Source organism: Phoenix dactylifera, chromosome 2 (genome assembly GCF_051530095.1).
Source record: "Phoenix dactylifera cultivar Ajwa chromosome 2, Ajwa_hap1_PhDact_Kaust_v1.1, whole genome shotgun sequence".
Classification (NCBI taxonomy): domain Eukaryota; kingdom Viridiplantae; phylum Streptophyta; class Magnoliopsida; order Arecales; family Arecaceae; genus Phoenix; species Phoenix dactylifera.
Genome location: NC_143191.1, coordinates 43,098,132 through 43,112,972, shown reverse-complemented (window position 1 = coordinate 43,112,972; position 14,841 = coordinate 43,098,132). Strand labels below are relative to the sequence as shown.

At 48.5% G+C, this 14,841-nt stretch overlaps 1 protein-coding gene across 2 annotated transcripts in view; it reads right to left on the bottom strand.

Annotated features, from left to right (window-relative positions):
- The window catches only part of LOC103720344 (uncharacterized), a 36,547-nt gene extending 29,421 nt beyond the window's left edge, over nt 1-7,126 (bottom strand). For both annotated transcript variants that reach the window (XM_088716509.2, XM_008810003.5), the window contains exon 1: nt 6,834-7,126. In XM_088716509.2, coding sequence (XP_088572635.1) covers nt 6,834-6,915 — 82 coding nt within the window. In that variant the 5' untranslated portion in view covers nt 6,916-7,126. The remainder of the gene's footprint in view (nt 1-6,833) is intronic.
- Between the last annotated feature and the right edge of the window lie 7,715 nt (nt 7,127-14,841).

Genomic DNA, 14,841 nt, shown 5'->3' with positions numbered 1-14,841 from the left:
AGTTCGACAACAAGCATTTCCGTGACTTCTGCGAGGAGTTCGGGATCGAGCATCGGTTCACATCTGTGTCGCATCCCCAAACCAACGGTGAGGCCGAGGTCACAAATCGGACAATCCTCCAAGGAATTAAGGCGCGAATCGGTCGGACGGGGCAAGCTTGGGTCGAAGAACTCGAGAATGTCCTTTGGGCGTATCGGACCACGCATCGGACCCCTACCGGGGAGACGCCTTTCAGCCTAACCTATGGCACGGAAGCGGTTGTTCCCGTGGAGCTCGGACTCCCCTCGCCCCGGGTGGCCGCGCACCGACCCGAGGCCAATTCGGAGCAACTCCGAGGGAACCTGGACCTCTTGGAAGAAGCAAGAGAAATGGCACAGGTTCGGATGGCAATGTATCAGCGGAGGGTGGCCCGATATTATAACTCCAAGGTCTGACCGAAACTTTTCAGAATCGGAGATCTGGTGCTAAGGCGAGCCAAAGCATCTCAACCCGCGGAAGGTGGGAAGCTGGCACCAAACTGGAAAGGCCCGTATAGGGTTCGCTGGGTAAACCGACCTGGCTCCTACCAGTTGGAGGCCCTAGATGGTCGAGAAATTCCGAGAAGCTAGAATTCCGCTAACCTGCGGGTGTATCACCAGTAGAACGACAAAGCCAGAAAGACAGTTCGAAAAATGTACAATTCTTTTCATTTCAATAATTCCTGGTTACAACGGTGTGTTCGTGTGATTACAAAGAATTCCCAGAGGGGAATTGGGGAGTAAAGAAAACAAGGAAGAGGTGGAGACTCCGTGGAGCTGAAGATTTGGGATCCCGAACCCTCCATCCGAAGCAGCTGCAATCCCACCGGGCGTGGGTGCTTCTCCCCAGAGGCGCCATCGACGCCTCACGCAAAAGACGAAGAGCCGGCGCGGACGAAGAAGAAGTGGACGAGGGAGGAGTTCCCGCTGCCTCCAGAGGAACGCCACCTCCAAGGGATATTCCGGTCCTCCCCAGGAGAAGGGGAGGGAAGGAATACAAGGAAGAAGAGCGCGAGGAGGCGCGATCCCGGATGAAGCGTCTGGCGCAGAGCTCAATCGGGAGGCGGGGCTGAAAGGAGGGGGGATGTGATCCCGGATGAAACGCCTAGAGCGGAGTTCCGCCGGGGAGAACCTCCTTGTTGATCCCAGATGAAACAGCTAGTTGGCGGAAGTCGCGAGGGGCGCGCCTCCCGTTCCTCCGGCGGGGGTTTCCCAGCCACACGCCGGAGAGGAGGTCCACGATCCATGGCAACCTGAATAGCTCCGGCTTGGCAGGCTCCACCGCGCCTGCACTTATATTTATAGCCAAACTGTGGCCCCCCGGTCGTTCCGATGCGGGTGGCTCCAATAAAGGCGGGCGCACCGAATCCGGAGCCGTTCCAGCTCTCGAGGCGTATCCTCCCACGATCTCCTAAGCGTCGTTCTCCTTAATTGCATTCTTCATGCAGGACACTCCGGGCGGTGTGTATCCCACGGCCCACGTATCTCCGCTCGCGCCCAGGCCGCATCCGCCTCGAAGAACGCGCGTATCGCGGCCGCTTAACTGACACTCCTTGCAAGCAGCAACTGGCGATCCGATTTTCCAGGTAACGCCTCAATTAGCATTTAATACCCTTCTGGTGTTTCCCAGGCGACGCTTGGAGAAGAGGAGAAACACGATCGTAGCTGGCCACGGAGAAATCCCGTCGAGCGGCAAGCGACAGGCGCCCGACCAACGAGCGGAATTCCCCGAGGCTCGGCCCTCGGATGCCAGGCTAACCCGATGATCATCCCGGGAGCAGACTAGCCTGAAGCCCCGACCGGTCGCCTCGGCTTGCGCCAGCCTTGGCCGACCAACGAGCGGAATTCCCCGAGGCTCGGCCCTCGGATGCCAGGCTAACCCGATGATCATTCCGGGAGCAGACTAGCCTGAAGCCCCGACCGGTCGCCTCGGCTTGCGCCAGCCTTGGTCGACCAACGAGCGGAATTCCCCGAGGCTCGGCCCTCGGATGCCAGGCTAACCCGATGATCATCCCGGGAGCAGACTAGCTTGAAGCCCCGACCGGTCGCCTCGGCTTGCGCCAGCCTTGGCCGACCAACGAGCGGAATTCCCCGAGGCTCGGCCCTCGGATGCCAGGCTAACCCGATGATCATCCCGGGAGCAGACTAGCCTGAAGCCCCGACCGGTCGCCTCGGCTTGCGCCAGCCTTGGCCGACCAACGAGCGGAATTCCCCGAGGCTCGGCCCTCGGATGCCAGGCTAACCCGATGATCATCCCGGGAGCAGACTAGCCTGAAGCCCCGACCGGTCGCCTCGGCTTGCGCCAGCCTTGGCCGACCAACGAGCGGAATTCCCCGAGGCTCGGCCCTCGGATGCCAGGCTAACCCGATGATCATCCCGGGAGCAGACTAGCCTGAAGCCCCGACCGGTCGCCTCGGCTTGCGCCAGCCTTGGCCGACCAACGAGCGGAATTCCCCAAGGCTCAGTCCTCGGATGCCTGGCCTAGCGCCGAAAGAATTTCCTGAGGCCTAACCCTCGGATGCCTGGCCTAGCGCCGGAAGAATTTCCTGAGGCCTAACCCTCGGATGCCTGGCCTAGCGCCGGAAGAATTTCCTGAGGCCTAACCCTCGGATGCCTGGCCTAGCGCCGGAGGAACTTCAAGAGTCAGGAGTCGGCAAGGCGCTACCGAGAGTTAAAAAGAGGAAGGATGAAAGTGAAATGAGGAAACACTCTGTTTGCATTAACTTTCGTTGCATCAGGACCGAGACCCATACAACATGGCAAAACGCCAACATACAAAGAAAAGAACAAAGAAAAGTACAGAGGGTCAGCTTGGAGGAACCCCTGGGTCGGGAACGGCGAGCACATCCGCAAGGGGTAGGGAGACAGTTGGAGAATCAGCAGGCAATGGCATCGGAGGGGAGTCGAGGAGGGAGACCCCACTCAGGTCAATTTCGGGGTATCTAGCGGACACCCTCGCCAGGCCTTCATCGAAGCCTAAGACAAAGGAGTCGGACCCCACGTCCGACATGTCACGGATGAACTCGGCGGACTGACGATAGGCCTGTACCGCCTGACGCCCGATTTCCGCGCTCTTCTCGGCCAGCGCCGCCTCCGCTCGCTCCGTAATCTGAGCTTTCGCCTCCATGACCTTCGCCACAATCCGGTCGTCCGCCTCGGAGGAGACCCTCAGCAGATCGGCCCGAGCCTCCATGTGCTTCGCCTCGGCAGCAACGCGAGCAGCCTCAGCCTCCTCCAGGCGCGAATGAAGCTCATGGTTGCTTGCGCGGGACTCCTCCAAGGCCGATTCCAATTCGGCCAGCTTGGCTTCAAGAGATCGGGCTCGGTTGCGGGCGTTGTCGGCTGACTGCTGGGCCTTCTCCCACCTCTTCCGGAAGTCGGCAGCCTTCCGGGACTGCTCTTCGGCCCGCTCCTCCGCCTTCCTGATCTCGCCCTCAAGACCCGAGGCAACCTTGAGTTGCTCCTGAGTCTCCAACAGTTGCCTCTCGAGGGCGGCGAAGCCGAGTACCCGCTCTTCGGCCACCTGGAGCCTCGTCTCGAGGTCCCTGGTCGTTCTCCCCGCCGCAGCCTGGCCTCCCTCCTCTACAGCTTTCAGTCGGCTCTCGGCCCTCGCCAGAAGCCTCGCCTGTTCCTCGTGGCTCTCCTCCAGACGGATCATGTACTGGGCGAGCTAAGAGATAGGAAAAATGAGGGCGTCAGGCGGGGATCAATAGAGCCTATAAATGACGAAAGCGGCCAGAAGAACACTCACCGACATGAGACAGACGCAGCTGGCAGCTCCGACGTCAGGGATCCCCATCTGCCGGACCCGCCTGCGGTCACTCTCCAGCAGCACCGTCTCGATGAGGTTTCGGGCGCCGACGAAAGTGAAGGCTGACCCCGACTTCGCCCCGGAGCCGGACGGTGATTCTGCGGCCTTACCCTTACCCATTGCTTAGGGGAGAGTCATGCTGACCGTGCTCGGGGCGGGGGCCGCTCCAGAAATCGACAGGGTCCCGCTCGGCCGGGGCCTCGGCGCGCTCCTTCTCGTATCATCCGAAGCCGACCGAGTCGAAGGCCGGGTTGGGGACCGATCGCGTCCGACCCGGCCGTCTCGGGCGCGCCCGGGTGACGCCTCCGGAAAAGCGGTAGTCTCATCACCGGAGGGCTGATACGGCGTCAACTGTCGGTCCGAGCCCGCGGCGTCCCCCTGATCGGTGGGTCCGGACCCGTCTGTCGGCGTCGGAGTCGCCTGCTGGCGAGACTTCTTCGCCGGTGGGACCCCGCTCGGAGGAGTCCGTTTCTTCCTCCGGACCGCTTCCAGTAGGGACGCCCTACTGACAGCCGTCGCCTTGTCCGACCGCATGACGTCGTCGATTTCTGCAAAAAGGACGAGATGGTCGGAGACTGAGAAACTGATGGAAAGAAGAAACGAAAGAGGAGAAAAGAGCTAAAAGAGAAGTGGTGGCGGGCTCACGGTCGGCGGGGACCGAGCTCAGACCGACGTTCACCAAGGCATCCTCGGAAATAAGGCGGGCCACCGGGGGAAGCCGGCCCTCGGCGACCAGCCCCCTCAAGACGGCAACGCCATCGGACTCCTCCCTCGACAACCTTGATAAGCCGATCGGGGACTTCATCGGCGTCTCCCAGGTTGCCCCGATTCCCCAAGAGGGATCTACGTCAATGAAAAAGAAACGCTCCTTCCAGCCGTGAATGGAGGAAGGAGCATCCTTGACGAGGCCGCACCCTCGCCGCGCCGCGAAGCACCACCACCCTCTGTCCCGGGGGTGGCCGTTCAGGCCGTAACATTCCCAAAAGACATTCAGGGTGGCGGGAACCTCATGCATGCGGCAGAGAACCTGGAAGGCCGTCAGGGTGCGCCATGAGTTCGGCACCAGTTGCGTCGGCGCCACTCTTAAACCCCGAAGCACCTGCACGACTAAGTCCGAGGGGGGAAAGCGGAACCCAGCCCGAAGGATGTCCTCATTGATGGCGACCTTCCCTGGAGGTGGATGGGACATCCTCTCCTCAGGCCCCGGGAGCGTAATGTTGCAGGCTTCGGGAAGATGGTACCGGGCCACGAACCTATCTAGGTCTTCAGGGACCAGCTCCGACTGAATGTGGTCCGCCCTTACTTCGTCCATCCCTAATGGCCAGTGAACCTACGGTCAGGACGGGGTCAAGAGGGGGGAAGGCACCGGAACGACTGGAGTACACTAACACGAAAGGAAAAGGTACGGAGAGCCCTAAATTGAAGAGTGGGGCAACTCACCGGAAAGGAAGGAAGAACGGCTCCGAGAGCGTCAAAGGAGGAGCGAACGAACAGTTCGGCGGCAACGGCAGCGGCACAAGGGAGAAACTTGAAGATGCCTGTGAAGAGAAAGGCGGACGGGGGAGGGCCCCCGGTTAAATAGGCGGAAAGGCAGGTGACGCCAGAGGACGCCTGGCTGTCGAAGGTTTGTTCGCGCCCCAAAGGCGAATCGACGCCATTAAGGAAGGATGTCCGCCGAAATCCGCAGACCGCCAGATCAGCGACAACTGCCATACGCCATAAAGAAGGCGGGAAGCTCGGAGCGCACGCGCCTTTCCGAGGGATGGCGGCAATCTCGAAGCATCACTCCCTTCACCCGTTCCCCTCCTGGTTCCAGGCTCGGGAGTGGGGGGCTACTGTTACGGGAGAACTTAGCCACCATGCCCCAAGTGACCGGCACGCGCGCCCAGGAAGACTACGGCAGCCCCTTGATCCAGCAATCCGACCTCGGGTCGGATATCTTCGGCTCCGCAGCCCGACCCCGAGTCGGCTGCCCCTTGATCCAGCAATCCGACCTCGAGTCGGCAATCTCTCGACAACAACAGACTGTTCCTCTAAGGCACGCCGCGGCCCCCTGCTCCACTACTCCCTGCAATGGCCGTATCCGGCGCTGCCCCACGATCCCCTGTAACAGCCGTACAAAGCGGAGCTCCACTATGCCCTGCCATGGCCGTACCCAGCGCTGCCCCACGACGCCCTGTAACGGCCATGTCAGTGGCAGCCCCATCGTGCCACACGATGACGAATCCCCGGATAAACCCCCCAGCCTGATATATATGGGGCTGGGGGGAAAGGGGGAGGGTAAGATATATCTTCCAGAGTATCATCTCACCTGCTACCTTCTCCTTCTCCTTCTCCTTCGATCTCCTCTGACTTGATCGTCGGAGGGCCCCCACTACCCCGGTGGTGGTGCGAGGCTTGCTTGCAGGTTTCACGGCGGAGGGCGGAGCGCAACCAAAGCAACTCAAAGGAAACCCCGTTCACATCGCTGTGCCAATCGTTCTCGGTTTGGACCACCAGCAACACTAACAAAGAACAGTTCTTGATCCCTTGCACTTCTAGAGGCAATTCAACAACCAACAATAATTGTCCGAAATAAGGAAAGGGGACCAGTGAGAGCAAATAAAGATCGTGCACCGACTCAAGATTTGAACTTTTTCCCCTAATATCTTAATGTGCACATAAAGATCATCACGAAGCGCACAAGTAAGAAGAAAATACACAAAATTGGAATCATTTTTGTGGATGAATCCATAAACCCATCAAGAAAAGATTTGAGATTTTCTTACATGCAGGCAAAAGATTGTCACCCCGAGTATTAGAATCCCATTGCATACAAAAATGGAAGAATTCATAAACCCAACAAGAAAAGAGCACGAAAGGACTGAATCCCAACAACAGCCAAGTGAACACTCCCCCTGTGCGAAGGGTTTGTTCGGACGACAAAGAGATAATAAAAAGAAACGCAAGGATTCGAAGAGCCAGGGTTTGGAGTAGGGGGAGAAAAAGATCTGAATCCAGATTACCGGAGCGAAAGAGATCGGAGGAACCGGAAGAAGCGTTCACTTTCTCGGCCGAGCCCGTCTTCCTGGTGGACGAGCGCCTCATCTTCTTCGAGTAATCGCGACGCGGCGCCCAGAGGAGCTAAAGAGAAAAATAGAGAGAGGAGTGGTCGGCTGGGATACGGATTGGGGATTTTTCTTCCCCTCTTTGGGGAAAGGAGGGAGAGAGAGAGAGAGAGAGAGAATTAGGTTCCCCTTCTTTCGAACCTTGCCGTCGAAGCCGGGAAGGGGAGAGGTTTGGGGGACGGTGGGCCGCACGCTTCCAGTCGCTTTTATAGATACGCCCAAGGGGTGGGATCCCCCCCTGCCTTCGATTCCAAGTTCTGGTGCACGAGTGCCAGCCTCAAGCTCGTCTAAGTTTGGGACTTTCCGCTTTCCAATGACAACTCTTTATCTACATTCGGCAGCATCAAAATTTTGGACAATCCACAGGGCTTATATTGGGTTGAATTGGGTCGGGTTGCATCAAGTCCAGTCTGGTTCATGCAATCCATGTTAACTCAATGTGACCCGCTCTATCATGAACTAAATTATCTGTGTGCAAGTGCAAGTAAAAAAGATGCCCGATGCAACCTAGCTTTGCTGGCATTGTCAGCCAAAAGAATTTGATTGGACGTGCTTTTGACCTAGATCAAGTCGATGCCCTAGAATGAGCTTGAGCTACTTGAGATCTAACCAAAAACAAGGCAGAATGAAAACTTAGGAATAGTTAGTTGATCTACCATCTCAATTCTTGAATATTGTATTTTTAAATTTTTATAAATATATTTATGTTAGAATGGTGTAATTTTTTTCGATTTACCAAAAAAAGACTCTACGAGCAGCTAGGTTCGGACATGGTTGCGAGATTTTTTTTCATAAACCCCTTCTCGTAAGTTGTACTCTATATCTTATCTCATTTGGATGCAATATTAATCCATGATTCTATGTATCTTGTTATACAATTACAACCCATGTGCAAATGCCTAATATAAAACATCTAGTTCAAAGTCCATAAATGTGGAGGATGATATCAATGGATGTTCGCTTTGACGCAAGGGTCCTTTTAAACTTAAGGGCTTGTTTGGTTCACGGGAAAAAAAGGAGGGAAAATGTGGTTAACGGAAAAGTAATGAGATGTCTCTTGTTTGGTTGGAGTTTTCAAAAGAGAAAGACAGAAAAGTTGTATTCCCATGGGAATATGTGGGACTTTCCCATGAGAAACATGGAAAAGTTACTTTTCCATGAGACGAGAATCACTCTATTTTTACTTTTTCCCAAAAAGATCCTTCAGCGTTAAAGAAGCATTAAAAATGTATTAAACATCTAATTTTTATTAAGGGCATAATAGAAATTATACATAACTTTTCCAGAAAATTGGATGACCAACCAAATATAAGCACTTTGAAAATTTGTCACTTTCCCATAGTCAATCAAACATGCCAAAAGTAATTTCCTAGGCATCCTTTTTCTTGAAATTTGTTTTCCAGAAATTATATTTCTAGAAGGAAAAATACTTCTCGCGAACCAAACGAGCTCTTAAGAGTCAAGTTGGGCAATCACGGCCATCCCATCCGGAGTTTGTGCGATCAGCCATGATGTGCCCGTGTACTACATGGGCTGCTGTCCCGTGTACTACATGGGCTGCTGTCCCATGTACGGCAGGAGCACTGTTGCATGAGGATCATCGTGCAAAATAGTTTGACTGTGATTGCTAGCTTGACTCAAAGGTCCTTCCCTGAACTTGAGAGGAAACCGAGCCTAATACTTGTGAAACAAAGTACCGAGAAACAGGGGTTCCAAAGAAAAGGCCGACAACCTTCCATGCCCCTTGCCCATGTTTTGAAGCACAAGGTAGATAGTAGATTTGAAGTCTACGGAAAAACTAGAGTTTTGTAGGTACAAAATTCTACTAACTCGAGGTCATTGCATGAAATGGGTTGTACGTGGTAGGTTTACAGTCACACCCCATTGTTCTTAAAGCGAGTAGCCCTTTCAAAATTCATGTGGAAAAATTCCCAAGAGCTACCACCTTTACCTTTTATTCATGATTAACTTAGCTTTCTCAAAAAAAGGTTGCCTTAAGTTTGTTGGCTGTTGGAAATGTGAGAGTTGCTAGTAGGAATTATTCACAACTACGCTTTTAGGTTTGTTCTTGATCAAAATAGAATATTGAGATTTTTGCATCCACAAAATAGCAATAGAGATAAATGTATGTTTGTGTTTGTTTGTTCATTTGCTTTTTTTTTATTTGTTGGGGTGCGTTGGGGCTGGAAAAGCAAGATTAAGGTAAGCGAAATTCTTTAATCAGCTTGTTATTGTGTTTTGATAGTCCAAAACATTGATATCATTAAAATAAAATATGAATAGCATAATAATAATAATAATAATAATAGTTAAAATTTTGTATAACCCGACAAACTACAAATATGCATCCAAATGCATGGCATGCATTCATTTAATGTTACCTAGCATAATGCAATCAAAGACCAATGTTAACAATCTAGAACTTATCATTGCATCAAGCGACTACCTTCAAGAGGTTTATTGGAAAGTAATTTAATTTGAAAATTTGTTGTAGCATCATGTAAATAAAAATTTTATCAGTCACAATAATCAAAGAGAGAGAGAGAGAGAGAGAGAGAACTCAAAATTAGAAAAACCTTGCTGCGCTTGCTAGAGTTAGCGCATCGTCAACCAATCTTCATTATCTTTTTTTTTTTTAATTTCTATGCGAAGGGAGCAATGTTCATCAAAAGTTCACTATAGGAAAAAGGAGGAATGCCGACATATACATGTCGAAACTAGATAGAAGTGTCGATAAGTTTGGCTCCGGCGCTAAAATTTGTCGACGCTTCTAAATAACGTTGGCAGAAATGAAACTAAGATGACGCTAATTAGCGTCGTCGAAAGCAAATTGTAAGATGACACTTTTAAGCGTCGTCAGAGACCAAAGAGGGAAAGGAGTAGACGATGCTTAAAAGCATCGTCGGAATTCTACTTACTAAACCCCTCACTTAATACTAACTTTCTCCTTAAACTCCTTAAACACTAACCTAAGATGACGCTTATAAGCGTCGTCGGACACCTACCCACTCCCGCAGTGCGACACTTGGGCCAGACGATGCTTAAAAGCGTCGTCGGACACCAACCTACCCCCCTTAACCACCTGGGCCAGACGACGCTTAAAAATGTCATCGGAATCCCATGGTCCTCGTATAAAACGCCTCCCTAGCCAAGCGATGGAAACCTTAGCTGCGGTTAGAAAGAGAGAAGAGATCCCCCAAGCGATGGAGCCGAAGAAAGTGCCATCAATGGAGATCTGGGATGCAGATCTGGGAGAAGTCATCGGCGACCTCGATGAGGTACTTCAGGTTGGGGTTGGGGAAGCCGGAGAAGGAGGTGGTGGAGTCAAGGGGAAGGGGGAGCCGTCGGTGAGGATAACGGGCAAGGCGGAGACTAAAATCTCTCAGTGGCGGAAGCCAATGAGAAGCTCTCACGAGTCAAGGTCGGCAGTATCGAAGTTGAGGATGGTGGCGGTGGCACTAAAGGCCCAGGCTTGCTCGTTGGGATCTTGGACGAAGGGGCGGAGCCACTGCCTGTGCTGGAGGACGCCGTTGCAGTCCGAGGCAGAGAGCGTCGGGGCGAAAGTGTTAGGCGGAGTCTCCATCGCCAAACCCCTCATTGGGAAGAAACTGTGGAAGCAGACCTCCGTTGTTTGCCTACTTCTATATTTTTTTAATTATTTTTTTACTAGTTTTTTTGTGTTTTTTGTGACATTCATATCTAATCCTTCTCCCCTCCATATGGTATTCAGTTGCTTCCCTTTGTAATTAAGTTTCTTTCATTTTCTTTATTGTGGTTGTGACCGCAATGGACAGAATAGAAGAAGAAAAGAAACGAAAACGAAGGTGGGATTCGAGAGAACCATTGATTGGTCTCTCTAATTGTAATTTGTAAAAAAAAACATCATACAAATTGTAATTTACAAAAGAAGAAGAATCTTGTGCTATTAGAAGAAGAAGAATTAGAAGGAACTAGTAAATTTTTTGGCCCTCTATAAAATTAATTAGGCTTTTAAATATTTTTTTTAAAAAATAACTTTAACGATGCTTTAAAGCGTCGTTAGAATAAGTATTGCCGATGCTGTAAAGCATCGGCAAACCTTTTATTATTGCCCATGCTTTTCAAAAGCATGGGTAAAAATAATTTCCACTCTTATATCGCTAACGTTTTTGTGACGTTTTAGAAAGCATCGATGCCAAAATTACTGATACTCATAAGCGTCGGTATAGGCTTTAAAAAGCATCTTAAAAAAAATTATAGTGGCTGTACGATAACATATTTCATCTTGTACGGTAAGAGAATCAAATGATGAGATCCTCATGTGAAAGCCTTGTATCCAATAATGTGTGGGTATACATTTAATTTTTTATGGATGTTATTATTGCGAGTATCCATCATGAGGTTCAGATTGTCATCATTCGATATTCTCACGTGCATAGGTGCACTTAATTTGTCCGTGTAGGTTTTATGGCGCTAAAAAAATAAAGGCTCTGAGGCCCTCTCACATGCACGGCTCCAGCTTAAACATTTATCAACGGGAGGGCTGGAAATGGCTTAGCTTGGGGAGATAATCCAAATCTCGGCAGGCCCATCCAGCATCCATACGAAATTAGGCCCATGGGCCTCCAGTTTGCCTGCAGTGCCGTGTTATGAAACCAACTTGATTTCTAGTAGCAGGGCCCGTGGAGAGATTTCCATGCTGCTATTTACATATGATTCATATTATTTTCCATGAGGAAATTTAACCCATTTGCTTCCTCTGGAAAATGGTTCCCACGTGAGTGCGACCTCGAAATAATGCCCTAAGGCAACTTTAAGGACTCATTATGCTCGGGTACATGATGCTTGAAAAAGTAAATTCTGCATTTTTGTTTGATCATAAAATAATGGCACATTTTAGAGTGGCTTATGTAAAATACTTATTATGCTCTTAATAAAGGGAACACCTTACTTTATTCTATCTAAAAGCAAAAATTATCTCAAGTCTCAGCCGGTGGAAATTGGACTTTTTCATGTCCCATGCTGATTTTTCTTTCCCACGAAATGTGAAAATCATATTTCTATGGAAAAGCCAATTTTTCATCTCTCTTCTTTAAAAACTCCCACCAAATATGCGGCATTTCTTCATTTTTTTTATTAGCAACACTTTTTCTCCTCCTCCCCCATACCAAATGAGTCCTGAGATACATGGTTGCATGTGGATGATCATGTATCTCAAAGCATGATCAAGCGGTCATATGCAAGCGAACGAATGTGATGGTCTTTCATGCAAAAGTCCTAACCCAGCCCCCTTCCTTAAATTTTGCCTGCAATCTAATCAGCCACACCATTCCATGCATGCCAAATGGCCCAAATCATACAAAATCTATTCTCAACCATACATGTGAATTTTACCTTGCTATACATCATACCGTTGCTTGGGGGTGGGAAGGGTTGCTCCAATTCGTTCTCACGATAAGTTCTCCTACCATAAGGATGCAAATGAGTTAGGTTGGACTTCGGTTGCCTTTTTGATCTTGCTTTCGAACCAAAACCCAACATATTGTCTTATTAGGTCAAGTCCGGCACGTAAGAAAAATTGTAGACCCAATGGGTCATTTCAGTCCAATTGGGGTGAGGCATGACTTAGATCTACCCAAAATGTTCAAGTCTAGATTGGGGTTGGGTCAATAGTTTGGATGGGGCATTTAGCAATCCTTTTATAGCTAGAAACATATAATAATTGGTAATCAAATAAAAAATCAGTAAAAACTTTAAATAAAACTAAAGATACGTTAACCTAAACATAAATTATCATTCAATAGAGAGAGATTTCCAAGAACATCAATATATTTAACATGCTACCAACTTTTCTTTCTAATAACAGGGTCCATAGAGAGATTTCCATGCTGCTTTTTAGGAGTCGCAGGCATGGGTCATATGATTCATATTCTTTTCTACAAGCAAATTGAACCTGTTTGCTTCCTTTGGAAAGTGGTTCCCGCCAGCCGCCAGGACACCGAAACGGTCAACAGGAGTAGTTCTTTTCAATATTGGAGGCCTCAAAGCTTGCCTCGTGACCCACTTATCCTTTAATCCTCTCTTTTCTTCATCTAGTTCTCATCAGGGTAGATGGATTCAAGAAACATCTTTGAAGCTAGCCTTGAAGCAATCATCTTTTTCATCATTCCACTCTCCTTATGACTGACATACATACATACATCTATGCATGCATGTATGTATATATTTCCTTGTGTAGTGGCTTTCTTTTGAGTGTCATCCTAGTGAAAGGTATGAGATATAGGAGCACTCATTTCTCAATTAAAGAAGCCACAAAGAGGCCACTGTCAATTAGGTGAAGTTTGGTCTTGGTAGAAATGTTTCACTTCACATTTGCATGCATCGAATTTGTTAGCGTAATTTTTAAGATCACGTAACAACCTATATTAATTTATAATATTTTGTTATTAGCATGATTCTATATCGGTCAGTATTATTTTTTTTTATTAGCATGATCTCATTAGAATAATTTTAGAAATCATATGGCAACTTATATCAAATTTTTTTTTGCTAAAATGATCCTATATCAACCTATATTATTTTTTTTATATGGAGTCTGTACATGAGTACATATAACCCCTGAGATATATTGAATATAATGAAATAGTATAATAAAATTATTTTTTTCTTTCTTTTTTTCTTCTTCTGCAAATATTTTAATACTATCCCATTCTTGTTAAAAAGGTAAACAAGTGAGTCGGTAAAAGATTGTTGGTTGGAAACTATGTAACTAGGTTAACTTGCCAGTGTTTTCAGGTTTTAAGTTACAACAAGGTCCCCTCATAGCCTTTAAGTTCAGAAAAGTGATTTTTCTAATGGTTGGCAATCATGAGGAGTTTTGAGTGGGAGAACAGGAGCGCAAAAAAGAGCAAAGAAAGAGGTATATAAAAAAAAGAAGAAAAAAAATCAGGACAGGGGTAATGAATAAAAGCTAAGTCGAATCTCATGGCATCAATTAAAAAGATCACGAATGGCCAGAAAAAGAGTGGTCGTAAAATAAGTGAGGCATGGAGAAGAGAACAACGTGAAACAAAGGAGGCTAGGCATGCTTCTGTCTTATGTGGACCTTGAAATCTCTTGGGAGGAGGAAAAGCCGAGAAAGAAGGCCAGTTCCTTACTCTTGATGCTCCCTACCCCACCACGTCGAAACTGAGACTACTGATCGGGCCATAGCTTCATAGGGGATGCCACTGGGTCAAGTCCAAGTCCAGCATGACCTGGTTGGACCAAACTATAGGCATTTGTATCTGGGATGTGGACCCGTACCCGCCTCACTTAGTTCGAGTCTGGTACTCTTTTTCCATTAGCCAACCAAATTAAGGCATTGGTCCAAGATCGCATGCAAACCTAACAGTAGACTGGCTTGGTCAAGTACCTGTAAAAGATAAGGTTGAAGATAGGTACGGATAAGGATATGGTTGAAGGCAGTTCGAGGGAAGAAAGGAAGAAAGATTATCCTCTTGAAAGATGGCCATTGTAACCATCTTCTCGTTGCCCATTGTAGAACAAACACAGCATATCATGATGTCACAAAATGCTAATCTTTTTTTGATGAAGAGGAAGGCAAAGCAATCCGGCCTTTATTAGAAAAGAAGAATTTATAGAAACTATTTATAAAAAATTTGCAAGAAAAAAAAAACACAAAAGAACACTAAATTTTTTTTACAAAAGATAGTGATCTGTAGGTAGACATGTTAAATTATTCAACTAGCTGAACAATCTCATAAATGATTTAAAGAATCTTTGTATCTTTAGTGTGCAACTATATAAGCTTTATATCTTGATGTGAGTCAGTTTTTTTTAAAGAATAGATCAACGTCTCTCAATATGCGATACCAATGTTGCGAGGTTATTTCAAAGTTTGAGATGAGGATCAAGCAGCTTCTCT